The sequence below is a fragment of the Mobula hypostoma genome, chromosome 10 (assembly GCF_963921235.1).
Source record: "Mobula hypostoma chromosome 10, sMobHyp1.1, whole genome shotgun sequence".
Lineage (NCBI taxonomy): Eukaryota > Metazoa > Chordata > Chondrichthyes > Myliobatiformes > Myliobatidae > Mobula > Mobula hypostoma.
In genome coordinates, this window is record NC_086106.1 from 26,306,837 (window position 1) to 26,324,418 (window position 17,582).

The 17,582-nt window shown below is 54.3% G+C and overlaps 1 protein-coding gene across 3 annotated transcripts in view; it reads right to left on the bottom strand.

The window, feature by feature from the left end:
- Window positions 1-17,582, bottom strand: part of LOC134353258 (adenylate cyclase type 2-like) — a 52,498-nt gene that overhangs the window by 17,850 nt on the left and 17,066 nt on the right. For all 3 annotated transcript variants that reach the window (XM_063061288.1, XM_063061289.1, XM_063061290.1), the window contains 13 exons: window positions 15,442-15,603; window positions 14,457-14,606; window positions 12,638-12,792; window positions 11,451-11,562; window positions 10,344-10,471; window positions 8,905-9,063; window positions 8,457-8,589; window positions 7,580-7,762; window positions 5,605-5,648; window positions 5,365-5,442; window positions 4,730-4,802; window positions 2,167-2,264; window positions 717-801 (listed from right to left, as the gene is read on the bottom strand). In XM_063061288.1, the coding sequence (XP_062917358.1) occupies window positions 717-801; window positions 2,167-2,264; window positions 4,730-4,802; window positions 5,365-5,442; window positions 5,605-5,648; window positions 7,580-7,762; window positions 8,457-8,589; window positions 8,905-9,063; window positions 10,344-10,471; window positions 11,451-11,562; window positions 12,638-12,792; window positions 14,457-14,606; window positions 15,442-15,603 (1,560 nt within the window). The remainder of the gene's footprint in view (window positions 1-716; window positions 802-2,166; window positions 2,265-4,729; window positions 4,803-5,364; window positions 5,443-5,604; window positions 5,649-7,579; window positions 7,763-8,456; window positions 8,590-8,904; window positions 9,064-10,343; window positions 10,472-11,450; window positions 11,563-12,637; window positions 12,793-14,456; window positions 14,607-15,441; window positions 15,604-17,582) is intronic.

Here is a 17,582-nt window from a genome sequence, read left to right on the forward strand (position 1 = left end):
TGCTCCACTTGGCCCCTTCCTCCCTCCTTTCCCAATTCCAGACCCTGCCCTCTAGATGCTCCCTCCCTCTCTTTCTTTCTCCCATCTTGCAGACTTCTCTCCCTCCTTCACTTGCTCTGGGACGTTGACAAACCCACCTCCATCCCACCTCAAATCCCTCAATCTCTGACCTCTCCCCCTCCTGCCTCATTCCTGGGTATGGCAGAAGGTTCCTGGGGTTCTGAGTTCAATGGGGCTTCTGTCTCGCCAGCCTGGCACCCTGGGTTTAAGGGTCAACATCTGACCCCTCGGCAGAGAGCTTGAACCACCCCCAACCTATCCACCACTGAGGTCAAAGGCCAAAATCTGACCACTTGATAGAGCTCCAGTTCCTGCAGTTGACTCCTAAACATCATAAAGTCAGAGGGTGAACAAAGAGGGCTCATGACATCTCTCTTCTTCAATAAACTTGGAGATGACCACTGGTATTTTTAAAGTGAAAGGTCAAGTCTCTGACTTCCTTGCAGGAAGCTTGACCTCTCTCTTTCTCTCTCCCTCTACCTCCCCCCCCCCCTTTTTCTCTGTCTTTCTCTATCTTTTCCCACCCCTCTCTCCCTCTGCCCCTGTCTCTCTGTTTTCTGGGGAAATTCTCTCCTGGGTCCACAAACCTCTCCCCTTCCTCTCCCCATCCCGTCCCCCCACTTCCACCCTCCCACATAATCTCCTCAGAGACACACCGAGAAGTCGCCGGCGAAGCAGGTGAAGAGGACCAGGAGGAAGAGGAAGAAGGTCACACCATAGGAGATTCCCAGCGCCATGTTCCTGTGGGGGATGAGTGGAGGGGTTGGGGAGGGGGGAGGGGCAAGAGGGAGATGTAGATTGGAAGGGGAAGGGAGGTAGAAGAGGTGGGAGGAGGAATGAGGGAGATGGAGTGAGGAGAGATGCAGGGAAGGAGAGACAGGGGAAGGACGAGGAGAGGGAGAGGTAGATTGGTAGGGGAGAGGAAACGGGAAGGGTATGGAGGGAGTGAGGGGGAATAGTGAGGAAAGGATGAGGAGCGGTGAGGATGGGGAGGAGGTAGGGTGGTTAGTCTCCATCAGTAAGCAGTCAATGAGGTCCCAGCAGGAGGGAATGGTTGGGAGAGGGAGGAATGAAGTTCCTCCCCCCAACCTAACTCCACACACCCCACTGTCCCCCAGCCACCTTCCTCCCAGCACCCTCAACTTGTCCCTCCCCCATCTCCCAACCATCCCCTCCTCTCCCTCCATGTCTCTTCTTCTGTCCTCACCTCCCCAATTCCTACCCTTCCCTCTGTTCTTCTGCACTCTTCCTTCCCCAATCCTCTCACTACTCCTCCCATCCCCACCCGCTTCCTGCTCACTCCCACCCCTTCCTCCTACCCTCTTCCTCCACCACGCCCCTCCTTTCCCCAGGCCCTTATTGTTTGCTTGAACGACACATCCTTTGTGTCTGGAACACTTTTTTCTGCATTCTGTTATTGTTGTTTCCTTGTACTACCTCGGTGAAACCATCTGTATGGATGGCTTGTAGAACAGTACCTCGGTACACTTGTCCATAATTAATTAATTCCCCCCCCCCACCTCCCTCCCTAACCCACTTCATCCTCCCTTTCTATCTCCCACTTTAACCACTCCCCTCTATCCTGCCCTGCCCTCCCTCTCCACCATCTACTCCTCCTCTCTCCCACTTTCTTCCCCAACCTCTCCCTTACATCTCGCCCCCTCCTCTCAGTATCACCCTTCCTACCCCAGCCCCTCCATCCTGCCCTCCCCTCCCTCTCCATCTTCCTCACTATTTGCATCCCCTCCAGACTCCTCCTCTCTCTCCCCTCGCCTCCTCCTTACCTACTCCTCTTCTCCATCCTCCTCACTCCCTCCCGCTCCACCTCCTTCCCTTCCCCTCTATCTCCCTCCTAACCTCATCCCCTCCATCCTCCCTCTCCCCCTCTCTATCTACCCCATTCCTCCACTCTCCGTCTTTACCTCCCTCCTTCCCTCATCTCCCTCCATGCCCACCCCCTCCATTTGGCCCTCCCCTCCCCTCCATCTTCTGCCCTATCCACTTCCTGTGCATTCCCCCCACTCTCCCTTCTCCACCCCACCACCCGCTCCTTCTCTTCCTCCCGCCTCCTCCCCTCCCCTCCCCCCGCCCCTTCGCCGCACTCACTTGTACGAAACCAGCACCTGCACGATGAAGCTGGAGGTGAAGGTCAATGCCGCACAGGCCGTGTAGCTCTTGAACCCTGGCACCGCACTCAAGCGATACTGAGACAAAGAGAGCAGAAATCAGGGACACTGAAGGCAAGGTCTCCCCAAGTCAGACTGCCCCCTCCTGTTAACAAAGGAGACCCTCCCCATCTAGAACCTCTATCAAAGTGGAAGACTCTCCCTATTAAAGACTGGAGTCCTTTTCCATCAGCGACCCAAGATAAAAGGGGATTCTCTCTGTTAAAGGAGGAGTCTTTCTCTCTGTGCTTGGGACCTTCAGAAGGAAAACCTCTCAGCCAGGGACCCCCGTTATAGAGGGAGTATCCCAGTTAGGAACCTCTGTTAAAGAGGGGAGCTGGGAAAATCCACGAATCTATAGGGCAGAGACCTTTCCATCAGCGGGAGGGAATTTACTGGAAAGCATTTCTGGGAATTGGATTTACGTGCATTTGGAAGAACATGGACCAATTAGGAACAGTTAGCATAGCTGGTGTGCAGGGCAGGTCACGTCTTACAAATAAAACAATTCCACTCACCCGTCACCTTTGTCGGCCCCTCGGACAACATCTTCGAGGGGGTGACAAAGGTAACGGAGTGGTTATGATGGAGATGACTGAGTTCACAACCTCCAGCTGCTTATTTCGATCCTGTGCAATGGAACCCTCACCCCACCCCATACCAGGCAGTGATGCAGCCCGTTAGAATGCTCTGCACGGTACATTTGTAAAAACTTGCGAGTGTCTTTGGTGACGCACCAAATCTCTTTAACCTCTTCATTCAGTTGTTTGAGGGGATGATACAGGTGACGGATGAGTGGAATTTTTTTTTAAATTGTTATTTATTTAGAGATGCATCCTTCCTGATCAAGGTTTATAAAGTAATTCAAAGCCTAGACAGGGTAGTCAGTCAGAACTTTTTCCCAAACTTAGAGAATTAAATTCTTTAATTTGACATTGGAAATGTCAAATACCAGAAGACATAGGTTGAACATGAGAGGTGTAAAGGCTAGAAGGATGTAGGGGGTGCAAATGTTAATTTTTTTTTAAAACGGAGAGGAGTGCTGGGAGCCTGGAACAGGCTACCGGGGTGGTGGTGGAGGCAGATATGATCGTGCATTCAAAATCAGGTTCAATATTACCGGCATACGTTGTGAAATTTGTTGATATGCAGCAGAAGCACAATATAATACACAATAATTTAAAAAGTGTATATTATATTAAATAAAGTTAAATTAAGTAAATAGAGCAAAAAGAGAGAAGAAAATAGTGAGATAGTGTTCATGGGTCAAATACCCATTCGGAAATGTAATGGCAGAGGGGAAGAGCTATTTCTGACTCGCTGAGTGTGTGCCTTCAGGCTCCTGGACCTCCTCCCTGACGGTAGCAATGAGAAGAGGGCATGTCCAGGGTGACGAGGGTCCTTAATGATGGATGCCACCTTTTCCGGCATTGCTCCTTGAAGATGTCCTGGGTCCTGGGGAGGCTGGTGTCCATGGTGGAGTTGACTGAGTTCACAAGTTCCAGCGGCTTATTTCGATCCTGTGCAGTGGAACCGTGCGTGCCTCCCCCCTCCCACCACCCACCATACCAGACAGTGATGCAGCCACTTTCAGTGCTCTCCACAGTACATCTGTAGAAACTTGCGAGTGTCTTTGGTGACGCACCAAATCTCTTCAACCTCCTAATGAAATATAGTCGCTGCCATACCTTCTTTGTAACTGCATCAATATGATAGGTCCTCAGGGATGTCGATACCCAGGAACTTGAAATTGCTCACACTTTCCAGTGTCGATCCCTTGATGAGGGCTGGCTTGTGTGTCCTTTCTGAAGTCCACAATCAATTCTTTGGTCTTTGAGTGCAAAGCTGATCTATCTCACTCTTGTAAACCTCGTCACCAGCCGAAATTCTGCCAACAGCGGTTGTGTCACCAGCAAATTTACAGATGGCATCTCAGCCACACAGTGACGGGTGTAGAGAGAGCAGAGCAGGGGGCGAAGCTCGCATCTTTGAGGTGTGCCTGTGTTCATTATCAGTGAGGTGGAGATGTTACTTCCCATCAGCACAGACTGTGATCTTCCAGTGAGGAAGTCGAGGGTCCAGTTGCAGAGGGAGGTACAGAGGCCCCCGTTCTGGAGCTTTTTGATCAGAACTGTAGGAATGATGGTGTTAAACACTGAGCTGTAGTCAGTAAACAGCACCCTGATGTAGGTATCGGTATTATCCAGGTGATCCAAGGCCACGTGAAGAACCAAAGAGATGGCATCCGCTGGAGACCTATTGAGGCTTTTAGACAGGCACGTGACAGCCTCTACTCTTTGTCCCTCTAACACTCAGTCAGTTTCTCTCTCTGTCCACCTGTCCCTGTCTGTATGCCTCTCTCTCTCTCCCTCACTGAGTTTGCATCCAAACCCCTGAAATCAGACAATCTCCCCCCCCACCAAAGGAAGGTGGGAGGGAGCGAAAGGGCGACCCCAGCGCATGCAGGCCAGTTTAACCAAATTCAGAGCTTGTCTCCCATTTACCTGCTTCTCCATTGCCTTGGTGCTGAAGTAAAGAGTGAAGGGGTTTAAGTGTTCGGACCGGTCACTCTGCCAGCTACAGGAGAGCAGAGAGAGAAAAGACAGAGAACATTTCACTGTCTGCCCAGTCTCTCTGTCAGCAAGCCCCATTAAAGGGGGCATTCTCTTTCCTTCTGGATCTCTTTCCTTCTGGATCCCCTTCCTTCTTTCCTACTTTCTCCCCACACCCATCTCCCGCTCCCTCCTGTCACCTAACCCCTCCCTGTCACCTCAACCCCACCATTTGCAATCCCGCACTCCTCCCCTCCCTAAAACCGCCTCTCTCCTACCAGTCACACCTTCCCCCGAACCCTTGCCTCCCTGCCCCCTACCCAGTCCCCTCTTCCTTCCCCACCTCCCACTGCCCCTCCCTGAGCCCCCATTTCCCTGCTTGTCACCACTCCTGCCTCACTCCCCCCTGCATACCTGCCTCTTCTCTCTCCTTCACCGTTACCTCACTCCCCATACCCCTTCCCTCACCTGGTCACCTTTCCCTTTCACCCTCCACCACTTCCACATCTCCTCTGCCTCTCTTCTCCCCTCCCCCCTCCCCATTCTCCCTCTACCCTCCCTGTCCCACACCCCTCTGCCTTACCCACCTCTGGGAGTTCAGCTCATCGATGACCTCGCTGATCTTCTCGTGAACAGCCTCATCCAATCCTCGCTGCCAGCGGCCCCTGCCGACCAATCAGAGGGTGAGAGAGGGCAGGGATCCAGGAATCCATGGTGACAACAACAACGGGGGGTCTGAGGTGACAACTGGACGTCTGAAACAACCACCACCACCGAGGTAACCACCCGCAGCCTCGTTCCCCAAGCGGGGGGGGGGGGTCACTCACCTGTCCATGTTCCGGTGCGGGCCGACGTTTCCCATCGGGATGTCCTGGGGGAGGAGAGAAGGGAGCAAAGGTCACAGACCAGCATCCAGTGCCACTGCCCCTTGACCCCAGGGTCCTACACAGTTCCACCAACTGCCTTGTGGATACCAACACCGGTGGTCCTGTAGTGTCCCCCAACCTCACAGTCCAATAGAACCGCTGATCCTGTCAGCCTGCTAGGTCCCTGGAACCATAGCCCCAGCTCTGAACCTCTCCTCCCTGGGAATGTACTCTTGCTGTAGGCAGGATCTGTCCTGTGTCACCAATTACTATTCTTCGGGTGGGAGTTCATTCAAAAACTAGAAGCCCCATTTGGAGGCAGGTGGGTCTAACATCTACCTGTACCTTCAACACATATATAGGCATCCATTAGTCTCGTGAGACCATGGATTTGCGCCTTGGAAGGTTTCCAGGGCGCAGGCCTGGGCAAGGTTGTATTGAAGACCAGCAGTTGCCCATGCTGCAAGTCTCCCCTCTCCACACCACCGATGTTGTCCAAGGGAAGTGCACTAGGGCCGATACAGCTTGGCACCGGTGTCGTTGCAGAACGATGTGTGGTTAAGTGCCTTGCTCAAGGTCACAACACACTGCCTCAGCTGAGATAACTAGACCGACGCCTTAACCACTTGGCCACGCACCAACACCTTCAACACAACCCTCTCCACAACTTATCAGACCTGCACTGACCTTCTACACCAGCCCCACATCCCCATCTCCCGCCCTCACCTTTGTGTCTAAAACTCACCTGCCCAGCTCCCTCTGCGGGGAGAGAATTCCAAAATCAGAATTGGAATCGGATTCATTATCACTGACATATGTCATGAAATTTGCAGTTTTGCAAGGCATAAAACGTACTATAATTACTGTAAGAAATGTCCATCATTGGAGCGGGACCCGCCCGTGTCATCGTTTGTAGACTCATGCAGCTCTACCACGGGCTGAAGCCTCCACACCAGCCAGGACATCTTTAAGCTATGGTGCACCAGGAAAAGGCGTCATCCATTATTACGGACTCCCTGCACCCAGAACATGCCCACTTCTCAATACTGCCATCAGGGAGGAGGAACAGGAGCCTGAAGACCCACACTCAATGCTTTAGGAACAGCCTCTTCCCCTCTGCCATCAGATTTCTGAACAGTTCATGAACACTACCTCACTATTATCTATTTATTTCATTTTTCTTGTTGTGTAAATAAATTTTTCATGCCATGTTTCTGCCACAAATTTCACAACGTGTGTGAGTGATAATAAATCTTCTGATTCTCTTCTGCTCTCTCCCTGTCGCATGTCTCCCTCTGCCTTCGGTCGGGAGACCAGACCTGTACATAACATTCTCGGGGTGGTCTCACCAGGATCTGTATCATTGAAGACTATAAGAGTACAAGAAATGGGAGCAGAGTTAGGCATTTCGTCCCGTTGGGTTGGCTCTGCCATTCGATTGTGGCAGATTTATTTTCCCTCTCAATCCCATTCTCCTGCCTTCTCCTTGTAACCTTTAACGCTCTTATTAATCAAGAAACGATCAACCTTTGCTGTAAATGTACACAATGACTTGGTCTCCATGAACGTCTGTGGAAATGAATTCCTTCTCATCTCTGTTCTAAAGGGACGTCCTCGTATTCTGAGGGAGTGCCCTCCGACCCTGGACACCCCAAAAACTGGAAACACCTTCGGCAAGTCCACTCTAGTAAGGCCTTTCCATATTTGATAAGATTCAGTGAAAACTCTTCTCATTCTTCTCAATACCAGTAAATACAGGCCCGGAGCCATCAAACATTCCTCATCAGCTAACCCTTCTGTTTCTGGGATCATTCTCGTATTCATCCCCTGGATCCTCTCCAGTGCCAGCACATCCTTTCCAAGTTATGGGACCCAAAACTGCTCACAATATTCCAAACGTGGTCTGGCCCCTCTCCTCTGTGGTGAGACAACCCACCTGCCTCATTAAGCGGTTGATGCTCGGGCTCTCCACCGGCAGGCTGTCCCGGTGCCGGAGGTGGGCGAAGGGCTTGGCCGCTCCCCACGACTCCAGGTAGCGGGTCATCCGGACAGAGGCACGGATCTTGGCACACTCGTCCCAGTCTGGGGTCAGGGACTCCTTGCCAGGCTCTTCCTGGAACTGGGGGTGGGGGTGAAAGAGGGAGGGAGGGAGGGAAAGAGAGGGAGGGAGACAGATTGCAAAGGTGTTAAGGAGGGAGAGAGGTGGAGAAGGAAAGAGGGAGGAGGAGGGGGCAGTGAGGGAGGAAGGGGAAGAGAGAAAGAGATAGGGAGGGAGGGGAGTGGGGAGATAGATGGAGTGGGAGAGAGGAAGAGATAGGGAGGGAGGGGAGTGGGGAGATAGATGGAGTGGGAGAGAGGAAGGGAGGGAGGGGAGTGGGGAGATAGATGGAGAGATGAAGAGAAAGAGGGGAGGGTGGGAGAGGGAGGGGAGTGGGGGAGAGGGATGGAGGGAGAGAAGGAGAGGGGGGAGTGAGAAGGGTGAGGGAGAGAGGGAAAGTGGAAATGAGATATGAGAAAGAAAGAGAGGGAGAACTCATATTTCATTACAATTCCTCAATACCAAAATCCCAGCCTCCCCTCTTCCTTCCTTTCCTATCTTTCCTCTCCCATCCTTCCTCAGCAGCTCCCCGCAACACGGCCCTCCCCTCCGTAGCCCCACTCTCCTAGCCCCCAAATCTCTCTCCCACCCCTTCCTTATTCCCCACCTCTCTCTCCCTCCCACAGTCTTTCACCAACCCCCTCCCCTCCCCTCCGTAACTGCTTCCCATGCCTCTCTCTCCCTCACCCCCAACCCCCTGCAGCCGCACACTTACCCAGGTGTCGATGACCAGGTAGGTGGTCACATTGCTCTCCTTCAGGTACGGGTCCCGGAGATGTCCGTTCCCCTCCTCCACCTCAAACGCTCCTCCGAGGTGGGCGAGCGTGGAGGCAGTGATGTGGACGCGGCTGTGGGTGGGATAAAGAGGGGTTCAAGGAGGTGTGGGGCTGGGGCAAAGAGAGGGGGGGAAAGTGTGGGGGGAGAGAGTGGAGGGAGAGAAAGAGGGAATGAGGGAGGGAAAAAGAGTGACAAGGGCAGAGAGTGTGAGGGTGGGCAGATGGGGGGACAGAGAGTGTAGTAGAGAAAGGGTTAGGAGAGGGAGGGAGAAAGAGTTGGGATAAAGTGGTGGGGGGAGAGAGTGTGGAAGGGAGGGTTGGGAGAGATAGGGAGGGGGAGAATGGAGGGGGAGGGAGGGAGGGGCAGAGATGCTTGGAGAGACTTACCCAGGGATGCCACCTGACTCCATGTGATTGGCCAGGGTGACGTCATGTGACCAGACATCATACTGCCACTTCTGGAGGCCGATGACCCCACACAGGACGTTCCCTGAGTGGACCCCAACCCGCATGTTAATGTCCACCCCCGTGGCGTCCCGCAGCTTCCTGTGGGGGGAGGGCCGGAGAGAGGATGGTTGTCACTGACATTGGGGCTGGGAGCAGAGTAAGGAGGGCCAAATGTGTCCTTCCCCCCTCCTCCCTCCTCCCCCTCACCTTTTCCTCTCCCTACCTCCCTATATCTCACCCTCTAATTAACTCCCTCCATCCCCTCCCCTCTTCCCCTTCCCTCTCCCACCCTGTCCTTCCAACTCTCACCCCACTTCACTCCATCATGCTTTATCCCTTCTCTTCTTTCTCCCTCTCCCTCCAACTCTCCCTCACCCTACTTCACTCCATTGTTCCTCAAACCCTCCCTCACCCTTTCCTTCATTCTCCCACTCCTGCCCCCTTCTTCATCCACAATCTTTTCCACTCCCCTCTGCCCTCTCTTCTCCCTCACTGACCTACTCCTCCCTCCATCCATCTCTCCTCTTCCCCTCTCTCCCACCCTCTCCTTCCAACTCTCTCCCCAGTTCTTTCCCTCACCCCACTTCACTCCTTCGTCCTTCATCGCTTCCCTTCCTCCCTCTCCCTCCAACTCTCCCTCACCTACATCACTCATTTGTTCTTCAACCCCTTCCTCCTCCCTCACCCTTTCCTTCATCCTCCTACTCCTTCCCCTCCTGCTCCCCTTTATCATCCACAATTCTTTCCCCTCCCCTCCTCCCCAGGGGTGCAGTGCTAGCTGGAGCGCATCCTGCACACCTTGAAGAAAAAAGTCGAAATAAACAAGCTAGTTAATTAGGTGCCGCCCAGGGTGATTTGAGTATCTCAGAAACTGCTGATCTCCTGGGACTTTTACGCACAACAGACTCTGGAGTTTACAGAGAATGGTGCAAAACAAAAAAAAATCCAGCGAGTGGATTCAACAAGATGCGTTCGCTCACAGAACAGCCACTCACTGGATTTTTTTGTTTGTTTTTGGCACCATTCTTTGTAAACTCCAGAGTCCGCTGTGTGTAAAAATCCCAGGAGATCAGCAGTTTCTGAGATACTGAAATCACCCTGGGTGGCACCTAATTTACTAGCTTGTTTATTTTGGCTTTTTTCTTAAAGATGTGCGGGACGCGCTCCGGTGCGCCCCAGCTAGCACTGCACCCCTGCTCCTTCCTATCTTCTCCCTCACTGACCCACTCCTATTCCTCCCTCTATCCATCTTTCCTCCTTCCTCCCACCTCCGACACCACCAATCCCCACCTTTCACTCTTCTCATCCACAACCCCCTCATTCCTACTCCCCCACCCCCGAGTCGGTCAGACTCCTGAAGAGAAGGGAGGGTGACTCACCTCACCACCCGGCACATGTCCAGCCCCATCCTGACGCAGCTCTTGGCGTGGGTGGGGAGGGAGACAGGTAGCCCAGAGACACAGTAGTAACAGTCACCCAGGATCTTAATTCTCATACATTCATTGTCCTGGGAGGGGAGAGTGGAGAGATAGACAGAGTGAGAGAGTGAGAAAAAGGTAGTGTAAGAGTGAAAAACAGAGAACGAGAGTGAGAGAGAGGGTGCAAGAGTGTGAGAGAGTGAGTGGGATAGAGAGTGAGAGAAAGATAGATCGAGAGAAGAAGAGTGAGTGAGCGATAGGGAGAGTAAGAGTGACAGTGCACGTGTGACAGAGAGAGATTGAGAGAGTAAAAGATAGAGTGAAAGAGTGTGAGTGAGAAAGGGTGCAAGAGAGAGAGAACAGGAGAGAAAGGAATGGGAAGAGGTGAGGAGAGAGAGGAAAGGAGAGTGAGAGAGGAAGGGTGGAGAGAGAAAGAGAGAGGAAGTGGGGAGAGAGAGAAAGAAAGAGAGTGGACAGGGAGAGAAAGAAAAGGGGAAAGGGGTGGGGGAGAGGGGGAGAGGGGGAGAGAGAAAATAAATTACTAAATTCCCCAGCAAGAACATTAACACCGTTTGTGCAGATGACCAGATATTTAGAGTCAAACACTGCTGTTGGTGAGAAGGGAAAGTTCTAAAAGAGACCCGATGGGTGAGTTTTCCACATAGACGGTGGTGGGTGTGTGGAACGAGCTGCTAGAGTAGCTGGTAGATGTGGGTACAATTATGATTATAAGACATTTGGACTGGCACAGGGGTGGGGAAGGGTTAGGAGTTTATGTGCCACTGGGATTGGAGCTGATGCATGTCTGGGGGGCATGGATGAGTTGGGTCAGGGGCTCTTTTTCTGTGTTGTATGAATTTGTGAAGCAGTGAGTGGAGTTGAACGCCGAGACTTACAAGGCAGTGCCAGAGAAAGGTGAGGGAAATCCCAGCAGAGTGGAGGGGACTGTGAGAGGTGAGGGAGAGAAACGGGGAGAAGGGAGTGGGGACCATGATGGTTCAGTGGATGGGCAAAGCTTCAGGGCTCGGTCCCCTCCCCTCCCCATCACCACCGCGCTGACGGCCTCACCTTGGCGATCTGGTCGAACTTGCCGAAAAGCTCGTTCAGCATCAGCACCAGTTCCTTGGGCGAGCACTCGCTGGCCAGTCGCGTGAAGCCCACGATGTCTGCATATAGGATACTGTGGAAACAAGGGACTGGGGTCAGTGTAGGTTCATCCCCCCCCCGACTGTCCCAGTCATCCTGTTCCAGTAGGGAGGGAGTCCCTCTCTCTGTCCCAAGGGCCAGTGAGGAGTCATCTCCATTCCTCGAGTCAGTGATAAGTCACTTCCTGTCCAAGTGAGAGGTTGCTTTTTTATACTTTATACTTTATTGTCGCCAAACCGTTGGTACTAGAACGTACAATCATCATAGCGATATTTGGTTCTGCGCTTCCCACTCCCTGGATTACAAATATCAAATATTAAAGATATTAAAAATAGCTAAAATTAGTAAATATTAAAATTTTAAAGTGTAAATCATAAATAGAAAATAGAAAAATGTGAAGTAAGGTAGTGCAAAAAAAACGAGAGGCAGGTCCGGATATTTGGAGGGTACAGCCCAGATCCGGGTCAGGATCCGTTCAGCAGTTTTATCACAGTTGGAAAGAAGCTGTTCCCAAATCTGGCCGCACGAGTGTTCAAACTCCTGAGCCTTCTCCCGGAGGGAAGAGGGACGAAAAGTGTGTTGGCTGGGTGGGTCGTGTCCTTGATTATCCTGGCAGCACTGCTCCGACAGCGTGCGGTGTAAAGTGAGTCCACGGACGGAAAGCTTAGAAAGCTTTAGAAAAGACCTAGAAAGTCCTAGAAAGCCAGTGAGTGGTCACTTTCCCTCCCAGAGGGTCAGGGCATCTGTCCCTGTCCCAGAAGGTCTGTGGAGTAGTGAAAGGTCCATCCCTGTCCCGGTTGGGAGTGGTCACTCCCAGTCCCAGAGGGGCTACCTCCTGCCCCAGAAGGTTGGTGGGGTGTTACTAGAGGATTAAGGTGGGGGGGGCGGGGGAGTTACTCATGTCCCAGTAGTCAATGACAGTCACTTTCTGACCCAAAGGGTAAGGAAGGGTCGCTTTCTGTCTTTGGAGGGAGTGCACATAGGATGATTCTGGGGTCTGTCAGCCTTTGCCCCTTTCCCTCTCCCCATTCCCTCCAAATCTTCTCCTCCCTACCACCATCCCTTCCTCCTCCCTTCCCCATCCCACACCACTACCCCCACCCCCGTACCTCACATCCTTGTGGTGCTTGATGTAGAGGTTGTGGAAGTTGTTACCACTCTCCACCTGGGGCTGGCCCTCCTTGGGACCCTTCAGACGCTCCATGATCTCCGCCTTCATCTCCAGGGCGATGTAGACCGGCAGCACTGACAGGAGGAGGTGATCCTGGGGGAAGCCAAGGCCACTGATCTTCTGTCCAACCCCAGTTCCGCCCAATCTTCCCCCACCCCACCAAACCCCTGGTCATGGCACCAAACCTTCACTCTCCCCAACAAACCTCTGGTCGTCCCACCAAATTTTCCCCCACCCCACCAAACCTCTGGTCGTCCCACCAAATCTTCCCCCACCCCACCAAGCCTCTGGTCGTCCCACCAAATCTTCCCCCACCCCACCAAACCTCTGGTCGTCCAACCAAACCTCCCTCCATCCCAACACCAGAAGTCTGTGGTCTTCCACATCCAACCCCTGTCCCACCAATTCACCCACTGCCCCACCCCTACTGGCCACTCGCCCCATGTATCCAAACCCCACCTCATCAACCATTGAGAGCAATCAGAGTCGCTGATTAACCTACCAACTCTGGGATGTGGGAGGGAACCAGAGGCCCTCGGGGAAACCCACAGGGTAACAAGGAGTATGTGCAAATACTGCACACACACACCGTCTCCGACACACATTATCTCTCTCTCTGCCCCTCTCTCTCCCTCATTCTCCTTCCCCAAATCTCTTCCTCCTTGCCGCCTCTATCTCCCATTCTGTCTGGCCACCCTTCCTGTCTAACTTTCTCCCTCTCTCTGCCTCTATCTCTCAAACCCTTTTCTCTGCCCCTATGCCTCTCCTCCTCCCTGTCTGTCCACCCTCTTACTCTCTCTTTCCTGCCTCTCCGCCTGCCTCTCTAACCACCCATCCCCTATTCCCATCCTACTTTCTCCCTTCCTCTTCCCCCATTACGTCCCCTGTCTGCCCCTCTGACTTTCCCCATGCCCTCGTCGCCTTAACGCCTCTCTTTCTGTCTTATTTTCTCTCTATTCTTCCCTTTCTTTGTCTCTTTTTCTCTGCCCTCCACTCCCACTGTTGTTTTCCCTCTTTCTGCCCCTTCCTGCCTTTCAGTACCTCTTGCTGTTTCTCTCTGACTGTACTCCCCCTCCACCTTCTACCTCTCCCTCTGTTTTCCTCTTTCTGTGTCTGTCTCTCTCTTTTTTTTTCTCTGTTCCTCTCCCTCCCCCCCCCGACATCTGTCACAGTCCTGTTCTTGCTCTTCATTTCTGTCTCATTCTGCCCTTCCTGCCACCTCATTCTATACACCTTCCCCACCTCCCCCCCCAGTCCTGTCTGGATAAAGGCAATTCCTAGGAGAATGCATTGATCCCAGGACATAGTCACAGAAAATGACAGCCCACCTAGTAAATGCCGAACCAGTTAAACCGCCCACTGCCATTCAGCTGCAACAGGACCATAGCCCTCCATAATCCTAGCATCACGCACCGTCAAAACTTCCCTTAAACGTTGAAATCGAGCTCGTATGGACCACTTGCGGTGGTATCTCGTTTCCCACTCTAGTACCGCTCTCTGGCTCCTCCTACGAAGCCACTGTTTAATCAAGTTTACTACCTCATCTTGAATACTGAGCGACTGAACCTTCTTGGCCAACTTCCCATGCGGGACGTTATTAAAGGCCTTGCTAAAGTCCATGCAGACAACATCCACCGCCTTGCCTTCATTATGACGTCGAAAGAAAGGGGAGGGAGACTAAGGGCCAAGAAGTCGAAAGTTAGGACCTGACGGCTGGCCTCCATTAGTGACACGTGACAACTGACACCCACACCTACCTGCTGCCTCTTCTGAGATTCGAGCTTCACGTGGGACTTGAGACAGTTGAGCGTGTCCTTGAAAGTTTTCCTCAGGGCTCGCTCCATCTGCAGCTTCTGGTAGGCACCCACCAAGTTTCCGCACAGGAAGATCACGGCATTGGCCAGCAGCTGATCCGGGGTGAGGGGGTGGAATGGGGGCCAGAGAGAGAGAGGGGGAGCGGAAGGGGTAAAGGGAGGAAAGACAGGGATGGGTAGAGGAGGTAAGAGAAGAGAGAGGGGGAGGAGGAAATAAATAAGAAGAAACGAGGGGAAGAGAGAGAAAGACAGGAGATAGAGATGGGAGAGAGGGAGGGAGATGGAGGGGTAGGGTACAGAAGGGGAACAGGGAGATAGGGGGAAGAGGAAATAGGGATGGGTGGAGAGGTAATGGAGAGGGGAGGGTGGAGGGGGTAATGGGGGGTTGGAAAAGTGAGGGGTAAGGAAGACAAGATTGAGAGTGAAGAGAAGGAATGGGGAGAGGAAGGAGAGGGAAGATAGAGGAGGTGAGAGGTGGAGGGGAGCAAAGCGAAGAGAGAAGGTAGGATAGGGGAAAGGCAAAGAAGGAGGGAAGGTGAAAGGGAGGCGAAGGAGAGAGTTGGGGGATTAGGGGAGGAAGGAACGAGGAAGGTGGAGGGTGAGGGGTGAGGGATGGTGTGGGAGAGAGAGGATGAAGGGGAGAGTGAGAGATGTGCAGAGAGGGTGTGGTTATGAGTGGGAGGGGGAGATGTGAAGGGACAGAAAGGACAGTGGAGGAGGTGTGGTAGGGAAATAGGAAGGAAGAGAGGTTCAGTCACTGAGAGGTTCAGAGGTACACGTCGCTCCCTTTTGCAGAGTGAATTACACCCTCCTCCCCCAATGGCAGACGCTGATCCTTCCCTGCAAACTGTTGAAACAATCTCGATTGCCTTCTGCCCGCACTCCTCCACTCACTCCCATCCTGCCTCCCCTCTCCTGTAGCCATTACCTGGTGAGGCAGCAGTGCCTGGGTAGGCCACGTCAGGGGGAGGTACACGCTCAGCACCACGATGTGCGAGACGGAGCTGAGGATGCTGGCGATGGCTGCCTCCATCACGGACAGGGGCAGCATGGTGTAGACCGTGAAGGTGATGAAGAGGAAAAAGTAAACCTGTGGTGATCAAACACATGGGGACGGGGTCAGACACAGGGTGAGGCTCCCTCCACACCGTCCTGATACACTCCCAGGGACAGGGTCAGACACAGGGTGAGGCTCCCTCCACACCGTCCCGTCACACACTCCCAGGGACAGGGTCGGACACAGGGTGAGACTCCCTCCACACCGTCCCGTCACACACTCCCAGGGACAGGGTCAGACACAGCGTGAGGCTCCCTCCACACCGTCCCGTCACACACTCCCAGGGACAGGGTCAGACACAGGGTGAGACTCCCTCCACACCGTCCCGTCACACACCCCCAGGGACAGGGTCGGACACAGGGTGAGACTCCCTCCACACCGTCCCGTCACACACCCCCGGGGACAGGGTCGGACACAGGGTGAGACTCCCTCCACACCGTCCCGTCACACACTCCCGGGGACAGGGTCGGACACAGGGTGAGGCTCCCTCCACACCGTCCCGTCACACAGTCCCCCGGGGACAGAGTCAGACACAGGGTGCGACTCCCTCCACACCGTCCCGTCACACACTCCCCCGGGGACAGAGTCAGACACAGGGTGCGACTCCCTCCACACCGTCCCGTCACACACCCCCAGGGACAGGGTCGGACACAGGGTGAGGCTCCCTCCACACCGTCCCGTCACACACCCCCAGGGACAGGGTCGGACACAGGGTGAGGCTCCCTCCACACCGTCCCGTCACACACTCCCAGGGACAGGGTCGGACACAGGGTGAGACTCCCTCCACACCGTCCCGTCACACACTCCCAGGGACAGGGTCGGACACAGGGTGAGACTCCCCCCACACCGTCCCGTCACACACTCCCAGGGACAGGGTCGGACACAGGGTGAGGCTCCCTCCACACCGTCCCGTCACACACCCCCAGGGACAGGGTCGGACACAGTGAGGCTCCCTCCACACCGTCCATCACACACTCCCACGGACAGGGTGAGACACAGGGTGAGGCTCCCTCCACACCGTCCCGTCACACACTCCCAGGGACAGGGTCGGACACAGGGTGAGACTCCCTCCACACCGTCCCGTCACACACTCCCAGGGACAGGGTCGGACACAGGGTGAGACTCCCTCCACACCGTCCCGTCACACACTCCCAGGGACAGGGTCAGACACAGGGTGAGACTCCCCCCACACCGTCCCGTCACACACTCCCAGGGACAGGGTCAGACACAGGGTGAGACTCCCTCCACACCGTCCCGTCACACACTCCCAGGGACAGGGTCGGACACAGGGTGAGGCTCCCTCCACACCGTCCCGTCACACACTCCCAGGGACAGGGTCGGACACAGGGTGAGGCTCCCTCCACACCGTCCCGTCACACACCCCCAGGGACAGGGTCGGACACAGTGAAGCTCCCTCCACACCGTCCATCACACACTCCCACGGACAGGGTGAGACACAGGATGAGGCTCCCTCCACACCGTCCCGTCACACACTCCCAGGGACAGGGTCGGACACAGGGTGAGACTCCCTCCACACTGTCCTGATACACTCCCAGGGACAGGGTCAGACACACGGTGAGACTCCCTCCACACTGTCCTGATACACTACCAGGGACAGGGTCGGACACAGGGTGAGGCTCCCTCCACACCGTCCCGTCACACACTCCCAGGGACAGGGTCAGACACAGTGAGGCTCCCTCCACACCGTCCCGTCACACACTCCCAGAGACAGGGTCAGACACAGGGTGAGATTCCCTCCACACCGTCCCGTCACACACTCCGAGGGACAGGGTCGGACACAGGGTGAGGTTCCCTCCACACCGTCCCGTCACACACTCCCAGGGACAGGGTCAGACACAGGGTGAGGCTTCCTCCGCACCGTCCCGTCACACACTCCCAGGGACAGGGTCAGACACAGGGTGAGGCTCCCTCCACACCGTCCCGTCACACACTCCCAGGGACAGGGTCGGACACGGGGTGAGGGAAAGGGATAGTGGAAAGGGAAAGGGAGA